Source organism: Centroberyx affinis, unplaced genomic scaffold (assembly GCF_046629955.1).
Source record: "Centroberyx affinis isolate AG114_WGS23_722 - 3 ecotype Tasmania unplaced genomic scaffold, CSIRO-AGI_Caff_v1 ptg002360l_1, whole genome shotgun sequence".
In the NCBI taxonomy this organism is placed as follows: Eukaryota; Metazoa; Chordata; class Actinopteri; order Beryciformes; family Berycidae; genus Centroberyx; species Centroberyx affinis.
The window spans coordinates 561,925-575,881 of NW_027280620.1; the positions used below are offsets into that span (position 1 = coordinate 561,925).

Sequence of the window (13,957 nt, forward strand, 5' to 3'; positions counted from 1 at the left end):
TGCATATCTCAAGAAGGTGGGACATACTCGTGTAAACAGCGAGGCTCGATTCACATACAACTTGGTGCGAGGATTGACTTCTGCTAATGCTTTGGACTCAAACACTCAAACAGCACTGAAAGGTACGGTGATGTATCTACACTACATGTGTTAACTTTGTGTAACTAGAGAGACAGAGAGAGAAAAAAACTGCTGTTGTGAGGATTAATTATCTTATGTCAGAAATGTGTTGCTCAGAGGAGACTGAAGTAACTTCACTTCACCTTGAGTTAGAATATGTGATAATATATAATTGTGTGAAGGGCTTTGGCTCTATACCTTCTACATTTTATGAGAAATAGTTATGTTTGTAAAGGCAATACAATTTATTATTATTAGCCTCTTCATTAAAATGTTGAGGATGAGGAAGAATAAAAGGAGAAAGAAGGGCAAGAAGAGAGAGAAAGGAGACATTCAAAGAAAGAAAGAAGAAACCAGTTAAATTGCATGGTGTAATCTTGTGATGGACTGACTATTACTCAGCTGGTGCAGTTTCCGTATCAAGTTTTGGTGGTTGTCTCACCTGCATACCATGCATCTTGGTGACAGTGGTTTTTCCTGTACTGAATCTGTCATTTCCACGCACACAAACACGCGTGTGTGCACGCACACGGAATGCTGAGCCACATTCTTACCATCAGAGACTGGAATGTGGCAATATCTGCCTCTCATTCATCAAAGTTTACTCATTTTCACACATTAATGTGATGGTGACTTCATACTTTTTTTGAGTGTGTTTTGATCACCTTGTTTTAGTCAGGTGAGGTTTTTGTAAATCTTTCATAATATTACATGAATTCATATCTAAGATGTCCAATTTAAAACATATAATTATATTTTATGAATGCAAGGCACAAGATTAATTTTCATGAAGTTGTATTCAGATAATAAAGACAAAGCTAGAAAGATAATATAACAAATATTTAGAGTGAAAGATTTGTTTGGTTCCTTTGCAGTCTCAAAGCATAAGGAATTATTTGAAAGCTTGAAAGTGTTTTAAAGGGAATAAGCATCAATTCATTTTCTGTAACAAAATCTTAAGAATAACTGAGCTTACTCCATGATACACATCATATCAATGTTGTCAACGATTGTTGTGTACAGACATTATACTGGTCCCAATGTATTTTTCCATATACACCTGTGATATATGGTCAACTTTTTCCGACAAACCAAGTAACCATAATAATGTACTTTTCCCTATGTCCTTGATTTAAGGTCTCTAACTTTTCTATAAAAATCTCAGCAAAATCTCTGTCTGCACCCCCACACACAACAGATGTCTGCACAACCTCCTCCGCTTGTGCCTAGGAAGCCATCGGGTGTCCGAGTTATGATAGGTCCAGGAGAGCAGCTTCCTCCCGGTGGCCTGCCCGTCTACTCAAATGTTAGAAAGGGTATGTTTATTTGTGTCTCTGTGTGGTTTTGTGTGAACAGTGCAGGTCAGAAGCATGGTGTGTGAGTGAGCCACTGTATGTGACAGCTGTTGTCCCAAAGATGTTTTTTTTTACTTCTCTATGTTGTCCTGTTGCTTGCAGCTGAAAGAATACAGCAGGCTTGGGTGTTTGCGTGGGTGAGAGAGTCCAAGTTTCTGTTGAACAAACTGCATAACTGACTTTGCTCTTCCTCTGCTCAGTGAATGGTGCCAGTGAGGAGTCAAAACATACGTCGCTAGTAAATGCAGAGAGAGAGGTGGTATGTACAAAAATGATGTTGATAATCTTTTCATATACATGTGTGCTTATGGGTTCACCTAGTCAAGCCTTACAAGTCATGAGTAAGATGGAGTTCCAGTGAGTTCCACACACGACTTGTGACCAAATTTACATGCATGCCTTTTGATGGGGAATTAATGCAAAGTTTTACACATCTGCCCCCTGGTTGGTCTGCCCGTGTGCTCTAACCTTTTAAATTGCTTGACTATGTGCAATGCTGGTGACTTATGAATGTTGACATATTTTACTCTTTGCAGGGTGACATGCAGTTCCTGTATGTCACCCTGGATGCTCAGGTAAATGCCTAAAACATATCTGTAAAATCTGCACCAGGAGCTCCTGAACCACTGTTTTGATGACGTGGAGCGGTTCATGGGGCGCTTGCAGCAGACAGCTGAGGCTCAGAGTGTTCTCAACCAGCGGAAGAATAAGAAGAGAAGCAAGAAGAGCAAAAAGAAGGAGAACCAAGATGGTGAGAGTACTGATGTTATTTGCCAGGTTAATCTACTCTCCTATTGATTTACACCTGCTAAACTCCTGCCCTGATGAAGGCTCTGCTGTGCGGTGCATTTCTTGGCATGAAAACAACCCAGCCATCCCTAAGACTGCAAAACAAATTCCAAACACTCCTAACATAACATTGCTGAGTGATCAAGGTCACCCCATGACAAATAACTTTCTTGAACCAGTATCTCCCTGGGTGACAAATGTCCCCATCCAGATGCCTCAAGTGGCCACGCAATGGTATTGAGTAATGATGTTTATACCAAAGCCTTCTCAATAACCAGATTCAATCCCAGTTGAGCATTTTTTGACATTTAGTTGACACACTTATGGGATATTTGGAATTGAATTGGAGACTCTAAATTGCCCACAGGTGTGAATGGGAGTGTGAGTGTGTTTGTCTATCTGTGTTATCCTGTGATGGACTGGCTGCCCAATGCATGCTGGGATAGGCTTCAGACCCCAATGACCCTGAATAGGAATACGTGGGTAACGACAATGAATGAATGAAAGGATGAGATGTATTAGTCACAACCGTTGGCTTTGCCTTATAGGAGATAAGTGTATCAAACCCATGCTAGACAATGCTCTCCACACCGTCATCATCATCATCATCATCATCATCATCTGTGATGGAAGTCTTTACTCTACTGTACTGTACTGTATTTTGAAGTTGCTTTGATTGTAATTAAACAGTAATTTTTCTGTTCTTTGTGCAGATGATTTGTTGACCATGAAAGCGTGTCCACCATCAGAGGAGGAATTTGTGGACATCTTTCAGAAAATCAAGTACTCCCTCAGTCTCCTGGTGAGATTAGACTAGTTACAATTGAGCCTGGAATATTTCTGAAAATTTCCAGGTTAATTATCAATGAAAAATGAAAAACATTTTGGCCATTCGGGTGTGCTGTCTCACTTTGCAGTTAACCTTCTTTCCTGGTTTATTTAGGACCGTCTCAAGTCATCCATTACAGAGCCTGACTCGCCAGAACTGCTGCATCACGTCTTTGTCCCTCTTGGACTGGTGAGTCTCTTAATTTCTTGCTTGGCTGTTTCTCTCTCTCCCTTCCTGTCTGATACCCACTGTAGTGACCCCCCATTCACAGATGGTGAAAACCACCGGAGGGCCGAAGTTAGGGGCGGCGGTGGATAGTCCCGCTCTGACCAGCGGAGCTGTATCGCTGCTCCAGGAGCATCTGACCGCAGAGGAGAAAGAGCTGTGGACTTCACTAGGGGACAACTGGACTTTACACTGGTCTGTGTGTTCATATGTATGCTCGTAAATCTGTGTTTGAGGGTGTGGCACTCTTTTTCAACAATTCGCTTTTTGCTGTTTCTCCCAGTTCCCAGCTTAGCGTGTCTGTCCCTCCATACACACCTGTCTTCCTGGATGGGTGGCAGCCTCAGGGACTAGTATCAGACGGCCAGCCTGTGGAAGACCCCATCGAGTCACAGCATAAACAGGATGCTGTCCGGCAAAGTAGGGAGGTACGGGTGCAGAAAATATATATATATATATATATATACAGACATATCAACTAACTGACAAGAAGGGTGAAACAATAATTCTTACACTGTATGAAGAACTCAACCTGACATGTAGATTAACAGACTCACTGGTAAGACTGTGACTCTGTCTGCAGGACCATGCTCGACAAACAACAGGGGGGCCGGTCTCCGCCGTACAACCAACTGACGAATTGTAAGTCTGTAGTCATTAAAAACAAAGCATCATGATAAAATATCAATACAGACCTGGTGAAAACAGATTTTGTCTGTTTGTACCATTTTCTCATAGGCATAAATATTGTTTTGTTTACTTCCATTAGGTTAAGGGCAATACATATATTTAAAGGATAAGGCTGGTGTTTTTTAATCTATTGCTTGCTGTCAACAAATCCTATGAAAATAACAAAATCAGCAATGATTTTGTTTTGCCAACAAGTCTCGTCCATGTAGCCGGTGCCCAATGAAGCCATGTCCCAGCAGCCATAGAACTCCATTGTATTAAAAAAACGATTAAAAACACGTCAAAGAGCCATGCTGCTGCTCTGGGCAGCATATTTCATCATCACGATGCACCGGGCCAGCCGACTTTTTCCTCAAACAACTTAATAAGCCGGCTGTAAACACATTTGTGATCTCAGGAAAGTAGTTCCATAGCACCGAAAATAGTCTCAGGCGTAATGAAGAATTTGTTCCCATTTTAATTTGATTTGGTAATAACTACAACAGTCTGACTTTTCGTGGTAACAGTTAGTGATTTTTAAAATGTAAACTATGTCTTTGTGAGCCGTATTTCAAGGTTTTTAGCTTACAATTGGAGCCAATGACTTCCGGGTTGACGGCTAAAAACGGTACGTGGGAAGTCAGAAAGTAACGGGAGTAGAGCAAAAGCATTGTTGATTTTGTTATTTTCATAGGATTTGTTGACAGTAAGCAATGCATTAAAAAAACACCAGCCTTATCCTTTAAAACCCCAATCTGAAATTTCGGTTAGGCATCCTCTGCTGAAACACTGCCCATCCACTATTGGCTTTGTTTCTGAGTTGATCTATCTTCAGTTCATTGGACTAAAGAGATTTGTCATCCCAAAGCTGACTGTGTGAGCTTTTGAGGACTTAGTATGCAACAAGAAAACACCAGCTTTATGTGTATTTTGAGGCTGTAAATAGATTTTGTATGTTGGTAATATTTGTAAACAATTGCATAAAACAGATCTGTATTTGTTGTGTTACAATGCGTTATGAAGTCAAACTAATCAAAGTTCTCTGTGAATATACATAGCTAAAATTTGTATTGCCAAAAAATTCTGGATTGAGGCTAAACATTGGTATCTGACTCCATCATGTTAACAGATAAATTCATGATATTGTACATATTGCATAACTTTTGAATGGCGTCTCTATCTCAGAGATGACAGTGAGCTCCCACCAGAGGGCGAGAGACTCTTCTGCTGCAGTTATGACTTTGTGGCAAGAAACAGCAGCGAACTGTCTGTGCTGCAAGGAGAAACGCTAGAGGTACACATCCCATAACAATAGTTAGAAGTGATAACCCTATAAAAGTAGATATATTCTTGAAATATGCCCAGAAAGACAAGACTCTAACCTGTGGATTATGTTTCTCTTTTCCAGGTCATTGAGTCATCAAAGCGCTGGTGGAAGTGTCGGAATCGCTTTGACCAGATAGGATTTGTTCCCTTTAATATCCTGGAGCCTCTGTCTGCTCTCAGTAACACTGGCAGACACAGCCCAGTGGTACGCAGAGAGTCAAAGGTAACACACACACACACACACACACACACACACACACACACACACACACGCACACGCACACACATTCGGTGGTTTGCTGTTGTTTTTGTCAGTGCTTGATGCATTGTGGTGCACAGTACATTTTGAATTTTGTCTCTTCTCATGTCACAGTATTAATTCTTTCCTGCTTTTCCACCACAGAAGGTGCCTCTTTCCCTTCCATCCAATAAGTACTTCTCGTACGCCCCGCCCAGCCCAACTGGGACCAGTCCCACCACCACCAGCCCAGTGCGACCTCAGAGCATGCCTCTGCCTCCTGCAACTCTGCAGGGAGACGAAGGAGACAGAGGTAATATACACATACATGTAAAATATCAACCACTGTAAATCTTATATAAATATGAGAGGGGGCTGTTAGCATGTCCAGAGAGCTCCCCAAAGTATTTGGAAGAACTACTGCTCATTTTGTATATGGGCTCCCAAAAAGTCTTAATTTGCTTCTTGGAGTCTGCAAACCATAAACTTAAACAGAATTGTCACATCTCAGGCTGCAGCCCACCAGGATCCTCTCTTTTTAGCACTGGCTTTTTTATCATTATTTTCAATGGAGCGGGCGTTGCCTGTTCCCATGTATTGCACTTTCACCACGATTGATACTGTACCTCTCTGGATGTTCACACGTAAATGCTTTTGTGTGTTTGTATTTCTATGTACAAACATGCTTGTGTGTGTGTGTGCAGTCCTGATAGTGAATGATGAGCTTCTTCAGCGGCTGGCCAATGGGAGGTCAGGCTCGGTCCGTCCTCTGGTGATCCCCCGCACAGCCGACACCGCTGCCCCCCTCAACTACCACTCCCCATCTGCTGAAGTGGAATCCTGGCTGACCGGCAAGGGCTTCAGTCAGCAGTGAGTGTGGAGGAAACTCCGGTTCAGACCTGGGAGGCCAAACTGCATTATCTTTAACATGTTTCCACAAACTTGATCAAAAAGCTCATTAAAAATCACCTGTCTCCTTAACACTTTAACTTAACTGATCCCAACCCTGGCTCGTACCATTCAAAGTCACACAGTGCTTTTTGTTTCTCCCTCCTCCTCTCTTAGGACAGTTCAGAGTCTGGGCATCCTAACCGGAGCGCAGCTTTTCTCCCTGAATAAAGAGGAGCTCCGCGCTGTCGCACCAGAGGAAGGTGCTAGAGTTTACAGTCAGATCATGGTACAGAAGGCCCTGCTGGAGGTTCGTCCAATGTTATTCTGTGTGTGTCTGTGTGTGTGTGTGTGTGTGTGTGTGTGTCCTGTGCTCGTGTCCATGTGTTCTAAACAAGTTGTTTGCTCGGCCTTGGCTTATGCGCTTATGTCATATATTAGCACACTGCTGTTGATTTAAATTGATTGATCATTTAACTGTGAATTTAAATTTTCTAGAATAAAAATTAGCTTCTTGGTATTCAGTAGGCCATTTGCAGCAGTAGATAGATTTAGCTGATGGTGATTACAAGAGAGCCAAACCTTGCACTGCAGTGTGTGCTGAGCTCCTTCTCACACCAGAAGGACAATATTATTATCACATGGAAAACATGATTTCTTCTTTAACAGACTTTCTTGGCCTGAAATCACAGGGGTTTTGTATGTGGGATGTCTTTAAACTGGACATCAAGTTAAAATAGGCAATAGGCAATCTACACATTCAAACTGGGGCAGTGGTGGCCTAAAGGTTAGAGAAGCGAACTTGTGACCAGAAGGTTCAATCCCCTGGACTGGCAGGATAAATCTGGGTGGGGAAACTGAAAAGCAGCGCTTGCCCCTCCCTCATTACCACCACTGAGGTGCCCTTGAGCAAGGCCCTTAACCCCAACCGCTCCAGTGGAGCTTCTCAGTGGCCAGCAGATCAGACTGTGGTTGTACTGGTCAGCTTCCAGGTGTGAATGTGTGTGTGAATGTGATCAGGGCGTTCCTGAAAAAGAGAGCATTGCTCTCAGTGAAACTCCCCCTGAATAAATAAAGGTGAAAAAAAAAAAGACAAAAAAAAAAACAAAAAACTACAGGACTAGATGAGTTGGGAAGCTCCAGTGGGATTTTGCTTGTGTGTCTAAAATACCCACACCACTTTCCTTGATATTTCCCTTTTGAATCACACTATATCCTCTTTCTTGCTCAGGATGTTCGCAAAGCTACAGAACTGGAGACGGTGATGGAGAAGCAAAAACTGAAGGTTGACGTGAAATTGGAGAGTGGAGAACTGTGACAGAGCTATCGAACATCCACTAATACATGTGGCATCAGAAAGCAATGGACATGAATGTAGTTTTAATTGCTTAAAATGTGCTTAAAATTGCTTAGAAAGCAGTGTGCACAAATGCACATGGCAATTCAGAGGGATTTGAATCTCTTTATCACACATATAGTTATACTTCTTTGTGCTACAGATTTACGAACAAAACTAAACTGTTAAAAGTGAAGCACACCCGCTAATACTCTCATGGAAAGTGGAACTTCTCCTGTAAGTGTTTTTTGAGATGGAGGGGCTTTGACTGTCAGCTCTATGCCAGTTTACTGAAGTCATTCTAATCATTTGTTTTGCCATAATTTGTTTTTACAATGAAGACATTGCTATTATCATTTAGACAATATTTGAAACACTACAAATAGCAAACACAGTAAATGCAATACAATAAATCTCATCACACAGTTTCACTGGTTATTGGTTATTATTAAACAGAGACTTAAGTATTGGGACAATGAAATGAAACTGGTTCTGATTAAAGTCAAACCTGTGTATGACTCCAAGGAACAGACAGACAGCTGTTGATTCTGAGTATTTATTTCCTGCACATCATCCTATATTAGGAGAATGTCACTTGTTGCAGCGAGCCCCCATCCTCTGTCATCCCCAGAATTAAATTATCTTCGGTTTTAGAGCAAATACGCTAAATAAATTACATTTAATTCATGAAAGTTCATTCAATGTCAGTCACTTTTCCTATACAGAAATAGTGTAGTTTGTGACCCAAGTCAACTTTACCAAACTGTTATTTGATATCTTCCTATGATGTCCTCTCGAGACAAAACACTTTCTAATTCAGCGTTTCTCAATTTGATTTTAGCTGCAGGGCATATTATAACACAATGTTAAATCAATAGTGATTATTACATGACTTGATCATCACTATTGAGTGTCTGTACACTGATAATAAAGTGCCAATCAGGCATAGTTTCATATTTTCCTACTCACTACACTACATATAATCAAATCACACATTCTCAAAGAGTTATGCTTGATGATGAATTACATGAAGTCGAAAGTGCTACAAAACCACTCGGCTCAGTTTTTTCCACTCTAGACATTTGAAATTCAAGAGACCTTTGACCTTTCAAGAGAAGTGATGCTAAATATTGGATCGTAATGGCAGGTAGGTCGCATTGAAGTTAAATCTCTACATTTCATGAAAGGACGTGGAGGTAAACATCCCTGATCTTAAGTAAAAGGAGGTTTGCTCTATGGTTTGCTCACTTCCTGAGGCTGTCAAATCTGTGAGAAAGTGTATGTGCAAGGCCCTGAGGTGAGAGAGAGGGTACTTAAGTACATTTAAGTTGGACCTAGCAACACACTTTGCAAGTCAAAATCACAAAGAGTTCCTCAAGACATTTACATAAACATGCTTACACTGATTATTTGATTTATCTCGACTATTGATGCTTCACAAGTTAGGCAAATCCTGACAGAATACTACAGTTACTACTACTACTACTTTTAAACCGTTCACCCCCCTTAAATTTCGCTTCTTATTTTTCTTCTGCTCCAAAATGGTTTTAAACAGAGTTGGGAAGAATACCAAGATATTATAATTAAGTAGATGGACGGTTACTAAAAACTTGAGTCAAATTTCACTCAAGAAGAATAAGTATGACTACAGTATTTACCTAGGAAATAGCTGAAGTAAAAGATTAGCTCACTAAGTACCCGAGTTGTTAATTACAGTGCTTTTGACCAGTGTTAGGCTTGTTATTCCCAAAAAGTGCTAAACTACATATCACTTGTTACTCATTTCAAAAATAGTGATCTTACAGTACTTTACTTACTTTACTCCTTAAGAGCAATCATGTGTTATGAGTTCTGTTATTTTTGCAGTGGTACCAAAAGTAGATGATTGCATTCTCTTATCTTCAAAAACTGGATGAACATTGTTAATTAAAAACCTTATCTTCTTAGCCAATCAGCATTGGTTATCCACTAGCAAAAACACCAACATATGTTTTAATGGGGAAAGCTGAGAACAAGTTGCCTTACCATTATCAATACGTAAAAATTTTGACCATAGCTACATTTGATATCAGAACCACATAGTAATATTAAGGAACCACATCTGCATTTAAAACTGACCAATAAGGGGCCAACAAAGATGTAAAAAAAAATTAATCTAATGTGGTCCACATGCTCTGGGTCTAAGTATTAGGTTTCCATAACCCTAACACACTGTGACTTCTAACTTAAAAGCTGTGTAGACTCACATTTTATTTTTTCTTGCGATAAATGTCAGGATGTCTAATTTGAATATGCGTGTCAGATTTCAGCCATGACTTACAAGGGCTTTGGCCTTTATGGGTATGTGAGATGCTGCAGTTTTATAGCTGCTACATATAATTAACATTTCATAACATTTTGGAAATTAGGTGCCACTGACTTTTATCATTTGGCCTCCATGTTTAATTCATCAGGCTGTGGCTCGGCACTCCAGCTTCTTTAAACATTTCACACATATTGATTAAAGATATCTATCCACTGTTAGTGCAAGGGCCAGAATGACTGTGTTTGACTTAACGAATGATAAAGGATAACTAATTACGCACATTTCTCCTTGAGACCAAAGTCAAACTTTTGTTATTATGGCTATTTATTTATTTATGGCTATTATTATGTGATGAATTATGAAACAATATAATATCTGGGGTTATTATATGTTAATGGAGAATACTCCCTAAACGTACAATTCCTGAAATCACAGCATTCAATAAAATCATAGGGAGTCTATTTAGCTTAAGCCATAAAAATTCAGTTACATTAATAATCTCAGTCCAAACTCTTTTCATCAAATTAAATATTTCCTCTCAACAAACTAATTTATATAAAAAACATTTTGATGATAAATGCAATAGGCTCTTGTAATTGAGGTCAATTTTTGGTAAGAACACTGAATACGACTGATCTATTTCACTTCACTGTCACAGCAGACAGACGTGTGAACAGCAGTAGAGGTAGAAGGACTGGACTTGCTCTCACTGCGCTGTCCTCTTGGCTTCTTCACTCGTAAGTGCTGGTGTGGTGGCAGCAGTCCCAGTTCAGCAGGTCTTTTCCCTGAAACCACAGCTGGATCTCCCTCTGTGCCCCCTCCAGTGAGTCACTGGCATGGACCACATTCCTTAAGGTGCAGACACACATCCACAAACTATTACAAACTGCTCATTAAGGTACCATTTTACCTCCAAGTCAGAAAAATCACATTTAAAGAGTAAACCCCAAACCCAAATCTGTGTAAAGCCTGACATCTAATGGTAAAATGCCTGCTGCTGAAATGGCCATCTGCTATTGGCTGATCATTGGTCCCAGGTGATGTCAATAGATGACCTATTAAACATTATGCACACACAGAAATTTAAGTGAGTTCCCATGATTCCAGGTATCAGATCACCTGCTGACATGAACGCTGAAGTCTCCTCTGACTGTGCCAGCTTGAGCCTGAGCTGGGTTGGTATGTCCCACCATGACACGACACGACTGGACCACGTTGTGCCCTTCCCACACCTGGACAACGAAAAGTGAAGGAACAAGCAGCAGGTTTACGCCTAACAAGCAATATCCAGTAATATTCATTCAAATCTTTCTCTGAAACAGCACAATATTAATGTCTTATTAAGCCGCTGATAGAATTAAAAGTGTCTTCAAATTCGCAGTTGCTCGATCCCGTTCAGCACATGTGCAGTGTGACCTCTTCATTCCGGCATACATATAATTTGGATGAATTGGATGAATTCAATTGAAAACTGTCTCCCAAAGATCTGTAAAAGGCCTTAAGTCATGTACTCCCAGGTATGTAGGAAGACAGCCCACATTAAATTGCCAGATTTTTGAATGGAGTTTGGTGTGAAATTCTCTCCACACGATGATCATATAGACATTATTCTGACTAGTAGCAAATACGCAAATCAAAGCCTGTAGCAGTCTAGGTTTTGTTTTATGTATTTTCAAGTAAAATAATTGTGAATTTTTGGCAGAAAGCCACAAAGGAAGTAGGAAGTAGTGCCAGAAAGAAGAGCCTCACCATGACGACCACCGGCCCTGAGGTCATGTAATGCAGCAGACTGGGATAGAAGGGCTTCTTCCTCAGTTCACAGTAGTGTTGAGAGAGGAGATCCTCAGAGACCTTCACCAGAGAGACAGTGACACTTAATATACAAATAACAAACAAAACAAAACAAGGTGCATATTACACAGATATCCCAAACACATTAGTTCAGACTTGTATACCTGCAACATCTTCAGTCCCACCAGTTTGAAGCCCCGCTGCTCAAAACGTTGAATTATTTGTCCCACAAGGCGACGCTGAACTCCATCTGGCTTCACGGCTATGAGAGTCCGCTCGCCTATACCGGGGACACCTGGGGAGACACAACAGTTTGTTCCATTTCGTTAAGTTGGTCCTTCCATCTTCATGCACCCCCCTCTCACATACAACCAATGTTACTAACCTGCAGGACATTCTCTATGTGGGGCAAGGATGAGCTAGGACATACAGGACTGACTCAAACTCACCTACATTAGAGCAGGAAAACATAAACCTCAGTCCATCTCCAACACACACATTATCAGTAGAATGGAGTCAGCTGTGACCTACTGGCAGGCAGATCTACTTCAGGCATATTGCTCTTTCCTGAGTGTGTGTGCTGACGCCAAACACACATGAACCATCCATTTGTCTCTGGGTCATATACCTATATAGTTTATCTGTGTAAATCCAAAGAACGCCTAAAGGTCCCGTGATTCTAGCCTATGTTACTTTTTGACTTCTAACTTTACTGGATGCACTGAATTGGGTAGATGAGGACAGACGCAGCCACTCTACGAGCTAATGAATGACAGCAGACGATCAATTAAATACACACGTGACTCGCGAGTAAAGGAACACGCTGTCACATAACGTCATTATCTGTGCCAAAACATACAGCGATGGCGTAATGCGCGCGTCGTCCGGATCCTGCAGCCAGGCCGACCGAGGCCGGCTGAGGTCGTGAGCGCGCGGTGCGTGTCACTGGCACGGAGCCCTACATCTCCATCAGCTCCACTATCCTCAGTGTCTCTAACCTACTTCTAGTTCATGACCCCATCAGTTAAGCAGGCGTATTTGTTCTCGCGAGTAGTCCCGTTAAAGTCTGTTTTAGTAACTGGCTGTGGGTAGACAATTAAGTTTAACACTGTGACTTGAATCTAGACGAACATATTTTTTTTTAACTTACTCATCTTGCTGCAATTATTAGGCCTGTTTCTGCAAATCTGAAGCTTTATACATATCAATATTGTGTTTCCAGTCCTGGAGGTAAATATCAACACCTTTGACCAGTCCCAATTCTCTACACTGCATAGCTTTCTTTAATGGGAGAAAGACAAAATGTACAAATGCACAATCAACAGGCTAATTGTCTAGTCCTTCATCCGTTTTCCAGATCTACAGCATCTTAAATGCCTATCAGAAATATAAAGTGACTCACTTGATTTGCTCCTGTGTCCAGCAGCTCTGTGTCCGTCCAGCAGGGCAGAGGGAAACCTGGACGCCAAACTTCTAGTGGCGTCTTGACTTCCTAAATAACACTGACCGTGTTGAAAAATCCTCTTGAAAACACATCGCTGCAACAGGTCCATGTTTCGAGGTGTGTGTGTGTATATGTGTGTGTGTGAACCAGCCCTCCACACACTGGTGTATCCTCAAACTCAAACAAAAATCACGAGTCCTCCTCCTGCGTGTCGCCCAAACTGAAGCAGAAACGTGGTTCATTAACTCCAGTGATGCCAGAGGCCGTTTCCTCCTGTTGCTCCTGTCATCACTGGAAAATATGATTTGTCCTGCCTTTGACTGAGAATTCATAAAATTATAGCCTGTATTGTCTGATTCCTCACATTGGACATATCAGCAGAGGTGGACATAAATTAACATGAATTATAGCCAACTTGAATAAACTTTCACCATCACTAAGCTTCTTTTACAGTACTTTAACTTCTACCTGAGCCATTTTATTTTCTCCTTGAGTGTTTTTGACAGAAGAGTGGTGAGTAACATGAGATTTTAGATTATAGAGCCAAACACTGATCCTGGGCGTCACCTGCTAAAACTTTAACAATTAAAAGCTTTGTTGGCAACATGATTAAAGATGGACCATAGGCCTAACCATGGGCTG

The 13,957-nt window shown here is 41.1% G+C and overlaps 2 protein-coding genes across 4 annotated transcripts; one reads left to right on the forward strand and one right to left on the reverse strand.

The window, feature by feature from the left end:
- On the forward strand, positions 1 to 8,311 carry eps8l1a (EPS8 signaling adaptor L1a). Of its 2 annotated transcripts, none has more exons than XM_071533342.1 (15): positions 1 to 122; positions 1,319 to 1,436; positions 1,676 to 1,734; positions 2,088 to 2,226; positions 2,978 to 3,066; positions 3,208 to 3,282; positions 3,365 to 3,513; positions 3,602 to 3,746; positions 3,902 to 3,960; positions 5,173 to 5,281; positions 5,396 to 5,536; positions 5,717 to 5,864; positions 6,256 to 6,421; positions 6,617 to 6,749; positions 7,671 to 8,311. In XM_071533342.1, the coding sequence occupies exons 2-15, from the start codon at positions 1,319 to 1,321 to the stop codon at positions 7,755 to 7,757; spliced, it is 1,617 nt and encodes a 538-aa protein (XP_071389443.1). In that variant the 5' UTR covers positions 1 to 122; the 3' UTR covers positions 7,758 to 8,311. The 2 variants fall into 2 exon arrangements, with proteins under 2 accessions (XP_071389443.1, XP_071389444.1); XM_071533343.1 differs by having other exon boundaries at positions 80 to 122; positions 1,258 to 1,436.
- A 2,500-nt stretch (positions 8,312 to 10,811) lies between these two features.
- nme4 (NME/NM23 nucleoside diphosphate kinase 4) lies at positions 10,812 to 13,792 on the reverse strand. Of its 2 annotated transcripts, none has more exons than XM_071533341.1 (5): positions 13,778 to 13,792; positions 12,036 to 12,146; positions 11,830 to 11,931; positions 11,200 to 11,312; positions 10,812 to 10,929 (listed from the first exon to the last, which is right to left on the reverse strand). In XM_071533341.1, exons 1-5 carry the CDS (start codon positions 13,790 to 13,792, stop codon positions 10,812 to 10,814), a joined length of 459 nt encoding a protein of 152 aa, XP_071389442.1. The 2 variants fall into 2 exon arrangements, with proteins under 2 accessions (XP_071389442.1, XP_071389441.1); XM_071533340.1 differs by lacking the exon at positions 13,778 to 13,792 and adding an exon at positions 13,274 to 13,424 and having other exon boundaries at positions 12,036 to 12,166.
- Positions 13,793 to 13,957: the final 165 nt, after the last annotated feature.